This window comes from Erpetoichthys calabaricus, chromosome 2 (genome assembly GCF_900747795.2).
Source record: "Erpetoichthys calabaricus chromosome 2, fErpCal1.3, whole genome shotgun sequence".
Classification (NCBI taxonomy): Eukaryota; Metazoa; Chordata; class Cladistia; order Polypteriformes; family Polypteridae; genus Erpetoichthys; species Erpetoichthys calabaricus.
In genome coordinates this window covers 284,430,471-284,443,893 of record NC_041395.2, presented here as the reverse complement: position 1 = coordinate 284,443,893, position 13,423 = coordinate 284,430,471, and the positions used below count along the sequence as shown (strand labels likewise).

Here is a 13,423-nt window from a genome sequence, read left to right as displayed (position 1 = left end):
TCTACACCATATAATACATGTAAAGGCAGATGGAAAGTGCTTATTTTATTGTCTATCTTTGTGTGAATATGGTATGGATGTACAGGGTGAGTCAAAATTATGTTAATACTAATGGTACTGCCATGTATATAGTTATATAAAATTTTTGTGGACAATTTATGTGCCACGTATGGTTCATGTGTTGAACATGACAGCGAACAGGTTGAGACATTCCTGTAAATCATCTTGCACATATGAAGTATGTTTTGTGAATAAATTATTTCTGCCATTCAAATGTTAATATTATTTTGAATCACCCTGTATTGGGTTTAGAAATTCAGCATTAAGTGTTCCAGCTTGCAGTAGACAGTGGGAGCAATATAATGTTTTCGCATATAACACAAATTGCGACAATCATGATGATGTTGTAATGTAGGCAAATATATTCTGTAGGCAAATACAGTACTTTAAGCAAGTGCCAATGTTTAGACACACACAAAACATCTGTCTTTAATGAATCTAGTCTGTTCTTGTTATATTACAGATGGAAAAACATTCTCTGTTCTTTGAACAAAAACTTTCATATGGATCTTAACATCATTATTCAAAAGTGAAATTGGTCAATATGATTCATAATCTAGGAAGTGTTCATTTTTCTTTTAAGGATTGTAATTGACACTTGGCATAATGTATTTGGTAATATACTAATTTTGTTTTACCTTCAGTAAACATTGCTAACAATAATGATGCAGAATTGGAAATGTTTTAAGATTACACAGAATAATCTGTGCCAACAGCTTTTCTGTTTTACAATGAATTTAATGCATTTTCAATTTAGAGTCCCTCAAAGACTTATCAAGGTCTTCTTAGTACTATAGTAGCCCTTAGTACTCAAGCTCTTCTTAGTGCTATACATTGCTATCAACAACCAATTTTTATTTTTATAATGAACTTTACAGTTAACACTACCATTAGGTGCTTTACTAAGAATATATGCATGCAATAAAAACCCATCTTATAGCAAGGAACTTCAAATATGCTTTACATAAACAAATGAAATATTTCTACAACAGTAACTCAGGCAGGTGAAGAGACTTTGTCAGGAAGTAGGGGCTTTTTTATAAAAAAGAACATATCAAATTTAGAAAAACTGCATTTTGTTTATTTCTGCAAAACTATATTCAACTAAAAACCTTTAATACATTGCAATATGAAGCTGTTAAAAGCACTTAATACATTTGTAGATAGTATACTAGGATTTACAGTATTTACCTTTTATCCATGTGAAGCTGCAGCCAATTAAATAGTTAAATAATAAGAATATTCCATGACCCTATTCAGTAGTAAAAGGACAATCGTGTCATTTAATGTTACATTAAATCAAAAGGCCTAGAAACTGAAATGTGATTATCACATTGCATGCACAGGTATGCTATTTTTGTTCTGAGCTTAAACTCATAAGTGACATAGACATAGTGCCATCTCCTTTCGCACCAAGCAACTGCATCACAAATGTGAACAAAAAATAAGAAATGGCAACATCCTTATTGAGTGCTGAGAATGAGTAGGTGTAAAAGCAATTAGCACAATGAACTCCCACTTGTACAACAGCTTGAAATCTCTTTTTTTTCTTTTTGGCATCAGGACAATTACTAGAATGCCTCGCGAGAAAACCAGTGACTCCATGGTCGGAAACTGTATTAGATGGGGTGTCAGATCATTGAGGGAGCAGAGTCTAGCACTGGGTTACTTTTGTGCTAAATTAACATGTTGAGATTGTGGGAGCAAATAAGAGCATCTGGAAAAATTCTCAAAGACAGAGTAATCACTCAAACTCCACAAAGGTGCCTTAGTGTGGAGTTAAACCAGGGCTTAAAGTGCCATGAGACGTTAATGTTACCCAGTGGTCTACTGCCATGACAGGCAGCAAAATCATGTGAAGTCCCTACCTCTGACTCATTCTAGGACTCTGGCCTACCCTGATTGTGTTGAAACTGCAAAGTATATGTTAACAATTATACAATAGCTTTGTACTTCTAAAGCTCCCTGTGATGGTATTCACTGAAACAAAAGTTTTTTGTTGTTGACTGAGAGAGAGACTGTGTTATTCTGTAATCTTAACTGCCTAGTGATGGACCTTGCAAAGAGTGTCGCTGAAATGTGTAACTTAAATAAAAACAGCACTCTACTTGTGTGGATTATCTAATTAAAACGCAGACCACTGAGATGGAGAAATATCATTGTAAAGCAGAACTAGGTAGGTAAAAAACAAAATGAGACATGATGTATAACCACAAAAACCTGCATGATTATAGAAGTTGTACAGAATATCAACAGTAGTTACTCCATTCCTGTCATTTATAGAACTGTCCTATAATTTGTATATCGCTGATGACAGAATGGAGATGAAAAGCTCAACCCAAGGTTACAAAGAAAGTTTTCCCTTATGGTATGCTTCTGATACACCTGCAAAGTAATTTATGGTTCCAAAAAAATCCCCTTTCTCTTAAGCCTAAATAATTGTTTTCCTTCCATGAGCTATATTATGCTTTCTCTAATGCGCTTGCCTTCTTCTGTGGTTCACAGGTTGAAGTCAATCCAAATCTAGATATGGCAGAATCGGATTTCACCAACAATGTGGTGCGCTGTAGGTGTAGATATGATGGCCATCGGATCTGGATGCACGGTTGTCACACAGGTATGACATTGCATGCATGTACTGTATACCTGCAAGAGATATAACATAATGTAGGTAATGTGATGAAATTGAAAATGAAATGTAGATAATATAGATGAGGGTTGGCCTGAAAATAAAAGAATCTAAATATTTTAGATAAAAAATACACTGTATATTCATCTGGATTATTTCAGGAAAAGGGAGCCCAAACAAAATTAACATCACCCTAGCACTAGTCTTAAGAAAAAAAAGAGGGGAAAAAATCAAAGTGCCTATATCAAGTTTAGAGGAATTAGTTGCACTTGCCTGATCCTCCACAGTTAGAGTGATCAACTGCCTACTTTACCTAGAAGAACTACCTGTATACAAAACAAACATTTTAATGTGTTAACTGTGCTGAACTGCTGGACAAAAAACGTGATTAAATTATAGCAGGATATTTTGTGCTCCAATCTGCAGAAATATAGATCACACTTTTGGAATAGTAGAATGCACAAGAGAATTGATGAAATCAAAGGGCTTCCTAAAATCTTAGTTCATCAATTCCTTACATTTTCAAAATAATACTAAGTCAATATATGAAGGACGGCAATGTGTTACAAATATACTTCTTGCCAAATCGTTCATGCTTTCACAATCTTCTCTATGAAGGAATATTTTCTAATGTGTAAAAAAGTTTCCTTATAGTGTTGCTGCTTTATCACATTTTCTTGCTCTTGGTGTCAAGAGCAAAGAAAGCACAATGTGTCGCCCAGAGCTGATAGATCACCTTTTTTATTAGATTTTGCTGCCTCCACAGACAGAAACGGAAAAATGCATAGGGAGAAATTTAAAAATGGAAAAATAAGAAAGGAATGGTTGAAATTGTGTATTTGGAAATAATATGGGTAAAATGCATTTCTAAACTTTCATTTAAATATTTTCACCTTAAGTATGAAAGCAGTGACAGATTGAACGTGTCAGAGTTGCTTGACACATTTTTCTACTTAGGATTCAATCATTTGAAACAACTGGTGTTAATATATTTTCAGTATCATGCACCATAATGCGGAGTACAGACAAGATTAAAAAAAAAATGTTCAAATAGCATAGCGTTTTCAAATAGTGACGCTTTGAAGTATGAATGTGTGTGCGCATGCGTGACAGAGGCAGAGACAGATTCGATTTCATTCAAGTGGTTACTGGAATATAAAATAAACACTTTCACAAAGGTATAATGAAACAAGTGTGCTTTCATTCAAGAATAAAACTGAATAACAAGAAATTCAAGTGACAACAAGATACAAAGGAGACATGATTCACCAGCATTTGTGTGTCTGCTTATATCCCTTCAGCGATTATCTTTTATAGGTAGCAAAACTTTACACTGGCTGTTACAGACTGAAATCAAAGGCTTCTTCTTTTTGGGTGCATACACCGTCAGCACGGCACTGCCAGATCTAAACACTAGCGTGGTGAATTGCTTGCATACTAAAGAGACTATAACTTATTGTGCCAAGCAGAGCTGTGTTGTGGTGCAACAGTCTATTAGCCAGTGAAAGTGCTGTGAAGAAGCTGTCTGTTGTTACGGTCCTGCCTTTTATCCAGAAACAGTTGCATAAGCTTTATGACCACAGACCCGGAGAGTCTTTGCCCTGGGTTATAACCCCAAACATAGTTCTCAACAAAACGTTGCCAGATGTCCGAGATCGCAGAAAATCTGTCGTTTTCACATGTTCTGCACGGGGGTCTTTGTTGTCAAATCGTTCTGAGCAGGCATCAAGCACAGCACCAACTGTGGTCATCGCTGCTCTTGTGAAAAGATTGGAGATAAATGCCATCAACTCAGAGAGGGAGAGGCAAGTTCATTGTACCATGTGAATGTCACTGACAGAATAAAACTGAATACTAAAAAAGCAAGCACTAACTTTAACAAAGTAGGCAAAATTTACACCAGGTGTTACAGACTCAAATCTAATGTATGTTTTTATTATATTATAGTAATAATAATAGCAGCTCACTACTCAAAATGTGAAGCGCACAGTCTCGAACCCAGAACCTTTGGGTTATAAGGCAGCAGTTCTTCTCTTTTCTTTTCATTTTTCAAGAATACACATCAACTTCCTGTCAATTGACATTTGATCTTGGGTTTTTAACTTCTTGATAGCAACACGTAAATCGAATATTTTTTTTTCTTTGGTTATATTCTTGAATAAAAGTGCATGTGTTTTTTTGATACTTGGACTAAAGTCTGCACTTTTTTTTTTACACTTCACATCATTATTAGTATAACATGGAAAAAGTTTCTACTTTAGGTATGTGTTCAGCATTTCTTGCCATCCTACACTTAAATAGATCATTGTAGACACGGGACACACATGAAATGTATGTATTCCAAATAACGATATATTATTTACTCTATACAACTCCAGGCAACTCACTCCCAAATAAAGAGACTTGATCTCTGAGAATTTTGCAACGGAGTGTCAGTGGGGAGGATGGGATAGCAGGCTGCTTGCTGCTTGTGCTGATCGACACATTTGCAAAACAAAAGACGCTGACGGAGAGGTGTGAAGGGGTTTAAGGTGGCCCAGGATTACACGTTTTTTCGTTGGCTTCAGGGATTCTAGTGCTAACTCGTGAATCAGAAGCTCTCAATCATACAAGTCATGAGTAAATGATGCAAATTGACTCTTTGCTAATCACATATCTGTTGCATACATTTTTAAAACTTACAAAAGCACCAAAAATCAACCAAAAATTCAACAAATATGAAAACACAAGAAGGTGTTTTAACAAGTAATCCAAAATTAGAAACTCCAGCAAATCACAGCAATGGAAATATAAGGCAAAAAGAATTGAAGAAGTTAAAATGGCATAGTATACAAGGAATATTCAGTAATTGGAATATATCCATCCATCCATTTTCCAACCCGCTGAATCCGAACACAGGGTCACGGGGGTCTGCTGGAGCCAATCCCAGCCAACGCAGGGCACAAGGCAGGAAACAATCCTGGGCAGGGTGCCAACCCACCGCAGGACACACACAAACACACCCACACACCAAGCACACACTAGGGCCAATTTAGAATTGCCAATCCACCTAACCTGCATGTCTTTGGACTGTGGGAGGAAACCGGAGGGCCCAGAGGAAACCCACGCAGACACGGGGAGAACATGCAAACTCCACACAGGGAGGACCCGGGAAGCGAACTCGGGTCCCCAGATCTCCCAACTGCGAGGCAGCAGCGCTACCCACTGCGCCACCGTGCCGCCCTAATTGGAATATATTAATGTATAAATACTAATAAAAGTGAGCAAAACATAAGAAGACAATAAAATGTCACAAATATGAACAGTACATAGTAAGTACATCAAGGAAATTAAAATTTAAAATGTGTAAAATAGCAATTTACGAACAAATGTACTGGAAAAGCTGTATAAATTCCATTATCAAGAAATGCTACTGAAATCAAAAATGAAAGTTAAAGGTACAAACGGAATGTATGTAGGCGCTCACTATGGAAACACAGGATTATTTGATTGGTACTAAAATGTGACAAAACACCTGTTGTCCCCCGTGTCCGTATTGAAAAATAGATTTTAAATAGGAACTGGTATTCATCCTGCTTGATCCAGTTCACATTTTATACTCTACTCCTAATCTCTGTTAACTTGTGAAGTGACAAGTTAATTACAACTTCAAAGTCTTTTGCATAAGGTGTGTTATTCAGTGACAAGCCCTCCATCCATCCATTTTCTGTCCCAGTATGAATAAGCTACAAATATGTAATGTGCAAATGCATCCCAGTGTTTAAAACATAACATTTATTTACATTAGTCTTAATTTCTGCATATCCCCTGAATCTGAATTTTGCCCAGGTCTATTTGTATGGAGTCTCCTAACTCTGGGATATCTGATGATCCACCTAAAATTAAGTCATGTGCATATAAACATCCTTTGCTTGTCACATTTGTTAGATTTTGTTTATCTAAATAACTTATATAAGTAAAAAATAATTTATGAGTACCCATCTAGGGCTGAATCCTGTCTTGTATTTGAGTATACCGTACTAAACCTGCCGGGCAGCCACTTTCATGTGGACCTGACTAATAACAAGGGGTTTATTCACTCGACATCGTTATGATGCAAATGATTAGTAAGAAGCATTTGTTGAGTCACTAAGGCTACCATTCTTTGAGTTTATCCATCCTTTGCTGAACCTACTAAATTCAATTTTATAGATGTGGGTAACCAAAGCCTATTCAGTAAATAGCAATTGGCACAGGACAAAAAACATACCAGTCCATCCCAGAAATGCGCACATCCTCCTTCATTCAGTTTAGTCAGAGCAGTTCAGTGTGACCAATTAGCTAAAAGCACATTCTATATTTTCTAGTGGAAAATTCCCTCATATGCTTATATTCAGACCTGGTTTGCACATTAGATTTGCTAAATGTGAAAGATTTTTGTTTGAGTTGCCTAGATATCTTTCCTAGTGTCTTCCTGGTAGATTTTATTTTGTATGGTTTGTTTTACAGATTTAGATTTTTTGAAACTAATGTATTTTCCAGGGAGTAAATTTTGTGGTTGTTTGCCTCCGTGTTTAGTTTCTGTACACATTACCATATGTTAAAATATAAGACATATTTTAGACAGCAGAAATTGGAGTAAATAAATTGGAATTGAATGTTAATTACAAATAAAACATTGGCATCAGATTTATAAATTTTATGTATTGAAAGCCTCATAATTATTGTCTCCTCATCCATGTCTAACATTCACTAGTACTGTGCAGTGATTTGAAGAGAACCTAATCTACAGGCCTGTCAGCCCAGATACACCAAAGTGAGTCAGCCACCGTTACAGAACCACCGGCTCAATGAAGCACCTCCTCCTGTGGCCCTTTATTGTACAGTAATAAACACTATCCCAACATCTATTTTACAAATTATTCATTTATCTGCCTATACTGTAGTGAGAAGTTAAGCAAAATGACACCTTTTATTGGCTAACTCGAAAGACTACAATATGCAAGATTTCAAGACAACTCGGGCCCCTTCTTCAGGCAAGATGTAGATGTGGTTGCCTCGAAAGCTTGCATGTTGTAGTTTTTCTAGTTAGCCAGTAAAAGGTTTCATTTTATTTAACTTCTCACTACATCCATAATGGCTAACATGGTACAAAACCCTAGTTCTGCCTATACTGGAAATAGTGGACCAAGTAACAATGTAGCATCTTCATATTTTTATAACCCACACCAAGGGTCCTCTTTTCCAAGTAAAGAAAAGTAAGAGAATGAAAGTAACAATCAAACCTTATACACTGGCTAAGGTTTTCAATATTATATAGTCCTGTGATAAAAAAATTGCAACATCTTTAAGAAAGCAAGTTGTCTAATGTATATGTGTAATGAAATATGTGCATCCTGCAAATATAATTTAACATTCATATACAAAATGTTTATATCATTTTCATAACATGATCAGTTACTATCTTACATCTTCTATTTAAATAATAACTTTGTTTATTTTGACTCCTGATTAGGTGATGCATATAGTCTAGAAATTGAGGACCTGTTTGAGCACCAGAGACAGATCTCCAACAATCAGATCTAATGCTTCTCAAGCAATGTTCTTCAATCTTGGATTCAGAAAAATGAATAAGCTGCAGAGTGTGATAATGAGCAGAAAAGAATCACATGGACCTTCACCACAAGTAACGCTACAGGATACAGTAAATGAACTTACAACACAGATTTTCACAGATGACTGGCGAGTAAATCAGGAGTAAACACAGACTGACCATGAATATTTTTAACCAGAATTCAAACTGCAGGCTTAGCGTCTAGCCTGTGACAGACAGTATACTGGAGCCGTTAAAAGATAAGTGTGGGTCTTATTGAGTTAGGATAGTTTCTTTCCATGCATATATATATCTTTAAAAAGTATCACTTTAAACATTAAGGTTTTGTGAATTTTTCTTTACAGTAAAATATCATTATAATTAAAATATTTTATTTTTTAATTAAAAAAAATCTTCTATGTAGATATTCAAAGAAAAATACATCTCCTCATTCTCCGAGATGTATTATAAAAGTAGCAGTAATTGAAGAAGCAGACGCGTTCCAGGAATCAATCTGTTCTTTTTGTAAGAAACAGGAATCTGGGGGACATGCTACAGTATATGTAATGCACTTTATGCTAAACATTTCAGTGTTCAGATGTATTTCTTACGATTTTTGTCTTTTTTTGATGAACTCATCAGAAACATATATTATTTATGTCCATGAAGTATCACTTCTAACTCCAGTCCTTCATGTCATGCACTTGACTATTCAGAGGTGAATGGCAATTTAAGAGGAATGCCATAGTTTCTTACTATAGAGCTTATTACGATGGGGTCTCTTTTAGGCTGCCAGGGCTGAATGCTTTGCCAACAGACTTTTATCAATGTTATAGAATGCATGACTGGATTGGAAAACTGTGAATTTTCAAAACGACAAACACTTCATCTAAAGCATGGAGTGTTTACCAGGAATCAGGAATCTCAGGAACTTAATGAAATTCTTCTTGAAAATTAACCCAGTTTGACTGAAATATGGGAATTCTGAATCAGGGTGAAGCACTACATTAAAGGCAAGGAATAGACACAAAGAGTGTACTGGCCCTCTATTGCATTGAAACCAGGGCGATCACAACCATAGCTAAATTTTATTTAAATATGAAGCACTCCAGAAAACACCACAGAAGAAGTCATAAAATTGAACAACCATTCAGAAATTATGGTAAGTTCCTGTCTCAAATGGAAATGGTGCTGCTGTGAACAATGCTTGGATGATAAAAGCCATCATTTGTATTACGTCTGCACACATTAGCTTTTCTAACTTATCTAATGAATGCATGCATTTTTGATACATCCCAAGTAAGGTTGCTCTGGTCTACTAAGGCCATAGACAAACTCAGGGTATATGTTGTTTTCTTCTGTTTTTACAAGCCTTTTTCATTTTATTTCTTTAGTAACTTTTTGTTGTAAGGTTCAGATAGGAATGGGGCGCTGTCTTACCTTCATTTTAACTGTTGACTTTTCTTAGCTGTGTTTTCCAGTCAGTTGTTTTTATCCACCATAAAACCTAAAACCATCATTTTGCTATTCTGTTGCCACACTGGCATATATGTCTGTTTCTGCATTTACATACTGGTCTCCATTGCTGTAAATTCTGAGAATTCATGCTCACTTATTTTATTATTTTTAGAATTTCAAATGCCACTCAAATGAAAATTTTAACTTATTATTTAAAGTTTCTTAAAATAAGTAAGTGGACATTTTTAAATGTTTCTTTGCTTACTGAGTTTTTTTTTCTTGGCATTGCTTTTGTTCTTTGTATGGACATTTTCTCAGAGTTTGTGTCCACATCAGCTGCAAAACCCCCAATTTCATTAAGATTCCCATGTACAGTATCTTACATCTTATCTTATTTAATAACAATGAAAACAAACAATGAGGATTCCAGCAGGGTGGTATGAAAATCTATGGGTTCATAGTTCACATTCATAATGGCATCTCAATGCCAAGATCCTCAGAAAGGGAACAGGATAGAAAATCAACATAAACTTGAGCTTACAACACTAAAATATTGAGTACCCTCCTTGATTTAAACACTAGCAACTGAAGAGGTTTCTAGCCGCATTTCCATTGCAATTATTTGCAAAACAGAAGCGATACTTCTGAAAAGTCGACAAAACCCAAATGCAACTTGTCTGTGTTTCCACTGAGTGATTTTATGCGAATAAAGTTTGTTTTAAATCTTGAAATTAAAAATGACGAATGATATGATGGGTGTTGGTTTTATTATTTCAATTGCGTCTACAATTGACGAATTTGTTTTTAATCAGAGGTGATGAGAGCGAGTGAATACAATAAAGGGAAAGCGAACTCCCTATACTTCACAGAGGCCACGTATTAGGTATTTCTTTAAAATCGTCTACATTAATTTTACTGAGGAGGAGTCAGTACAACGTTTCAGGATAAGCAGCTCAACATTCATAGAATTATGCAGCGCAAAGGTCCTCTTGTATTCCCTGCCGTAGCATACACGAGGGAATTAGTCTCAACTGAGAAGTGTATTGCCATCGCGCTTTATAAACTGGCTATCTTTGCAGAGTACAAGGTTGTTGCCAAGACTTTTGGTGTGAGCAAAACCACCATTCATAGGTGTGTATATTGGGTGTGTCAGGTCATAGTCATCAAACTAATGAGGCAACACATCACTTTACCTGATGTGGAAGGGGCACAGCATTTTTTGCAGCGCATTTACAAGGCACGCAAAATACCTTGGGTGTACGGTGCAATCAACGGCTCACATATCCCTATTCATGCACCAAATGACGGGATCGGGATTATGTTAACAGGAAAGGATGGACAACTATTGTTCTACAGGCGGTCGATGGCAACAGATTAATGATCAGGGACATTTGTGTTTGGTCACGCGGTAGTGCTCAAGATAAGTGCTGAATTCGCAATGTCACATTTGCACAAGTATTTGAAAATTTACATCATGTCTTGACCCGAACGCAAAAAAAGTGTTTCCATTGCAGCTTTGTAAATTACTGCTTTGTTGAATCGCCTGAAAAACCACCTCAAGTGAGTGTATAAACTTTTTTGTGAATTTTGAGAGTTTTTTCAAAGTTCACGTGTTTCCACTACCATTTCTTTGTTTCACAATTTCAAAATGCGTATTAAGGAGTTTAATGGAAATGTGGCTTCTGTTATATTGACAGGCCTGATAGCCAGAGGGTCTGTAACTTTCATTAGTTTTAGACACTTTTAGAATTTTAAGTATGCATTTTGACATCAAGACATTGTAGCAGTAGAGGCTTTTATCGACCTCTTGAACCCTCAGGTACCACGCCAAACACCAGGTAAAAGTCCAAGACTCTTTATTTTTATAATAATACAGTGCGCAAAGCACCCTTCACTCCATACTACTCATATAATCAATAAACACTCAACAAATACCAATGCTCCTCTCCCAGATACTTCACCACCATTCCTCCCAGCTCAGCTCAATGTCTTGGCTTTCCCAACGTCCTTTTATACCCCCTAACCCGGAAGTGGTTCCTGCCAAACAATCCACAAGTCCTCATTACTGGTTCCTGCCAAACAATCCACAAGTCCTCATTACTTCCGGGTTAGGGTAAAAGCCCTTCTCTTCAACCTGGAAGCATGTTGTTTCTCCTGTTCATGTGACCAGGACGTACTTCCAGGTTATAGGGCACATAACAGTCCGACAGCCTCCCTACAGCGACTCCTGGTGGCCCCCATGGTATCCAGCAGGGCTGTGCATACCAACTACAAAGTCCATGAGGCCCTGCTGGAATTCGGGGCACTTCCACGCTGTCGGGAGAGCTCCACCTGACGGCCTGGGGTTGAGGGCCGGAATATTTAGCTGGCCATCTACCACAACATGTACTCTGGAACACAGGCACTATTCACCTGTGTAAATAATTGGGGGGGGGGGGGGGCAAAGCTATTTATGACTTTATATTTCAAAAGGAGGATTTAAAAATCTCCTCTGAACTTAGCTGGAAGCATGGATAGAGGTTTAAGAAATGGGGCTGTTTGGTCCCACTTTTAGTTTTCAATTAATTGTAGAGTACTAACCAAACCATTTGATCAGCCTGACAGTAAGTAATTGCTTTAATCAAATCTGTTTGATACATAAGAATTAACTTAATTTTTCTAGATTCTGCAAACTTTTTTATCAATTTTTTTAAGTCTGAAATTATAGAATTGTCATGGCAAAAGGTAAGTGTAAGTCAAAGAGAATGCAAACATTTTGGGTTAATTCAGTCAAGTTGAAGTTCAAGCCCTATTCAAATAACTATTCACATTATTACACCCCAATACATTCTGGCTGCAGACCTCCAAGAGAACACTCCTATGTCACAGATTGTCATTTAAGGGTCCGTGGCTGGAAGTGAAAAAAACTGAGTCTTAGCCCTGGCCAATCTTGAATATATAGATTTGGTGGGTCCCTAGAACTGATACCACCGGTTTAGTAGATAAGTGTATGTGTGCATGTAAAGGCAGATATGAATGTTAAGCAGAAATAAATAAACAGTGAAATGCAGCTACACTTATTTAATAAAGGAGCCACTTAGGGGTCTGCTAATGGAGGTCTGTAGCCTTATTGAATTACCACACATTTCAGGAATTTCTTTTTAGTTAAGAAAACAATCACTGACCCACTATTTCATCCCACTAAAGGAGTTAATGATGTAACATGGGAAGCCCTGTCTTGTTTAAATGATAAATACAGCCACGTGTCATCAGCATACAAATTAAAGGTAGTAATTTCTTTCCAAAAGGGCTGGTCCTGGATCTGAACACTGAAGGTGACATATCTAATTTCAGAATAACAGACTTAATGCACAAACTGAAAGCAGTTAGAGAAGCATAAAGTTAACTATGTAAGAACAATGCTGGAGATTTAACAAAATTCTCAAGAGTGTGTAGTTGTTGTAACCATAAGTATGAAATCTGAAAGCATATACCGATTGAAGCGTTTTCTGCATTAATGGAGTTTAGACTATAATTTACAACAAAAGGTTTTTTCCCGGACTAATGGAGAAGGCCATACTGAAATTTCCTATTCCTAAAGGTTGTGCGTATTCTTACAAAAAGATATCAGTGTTAAAAATAACACTTTCTCTAAAACTTTATAAGTAAATGCATTCTGCAATAATAGTGCTGCAGGCTGCAGAGAGGCTAGCTAGCAGAAACTC

At 36.5% G+C, this 13,423-nt stretch overlaps 1 protein-coding gene across 1 annotated transcript in view; it reads left to right on the top strand.

The window, feature by feature from the left end:
• Positions 1 to 10,469, top strand: part of loxl4 (lysyl oxidase-like 4) — a 134,138-nt gene extending 123,669 nt beyond the window's left edge. The window contains exons 14-15 of the mRNA XM_028795665.2: positions 2,566 to 2,677; positions 8,184 to 10,469. Of these exons, the coding sequence (XP_028651498.2) occupies positions 2,566 to 2,677; positions 8,184 to 8,254 (183 nt within the window). The 3' untranslated portion in view covers positions 8,255 to 10,469. The remainder of the gene's footprint in view (positions 1 to 2,565; positions 2,678 to 8,183) is intronic.
• Positions 10,470 to 13,423: the final 2,954 nt, after the last annotated feature.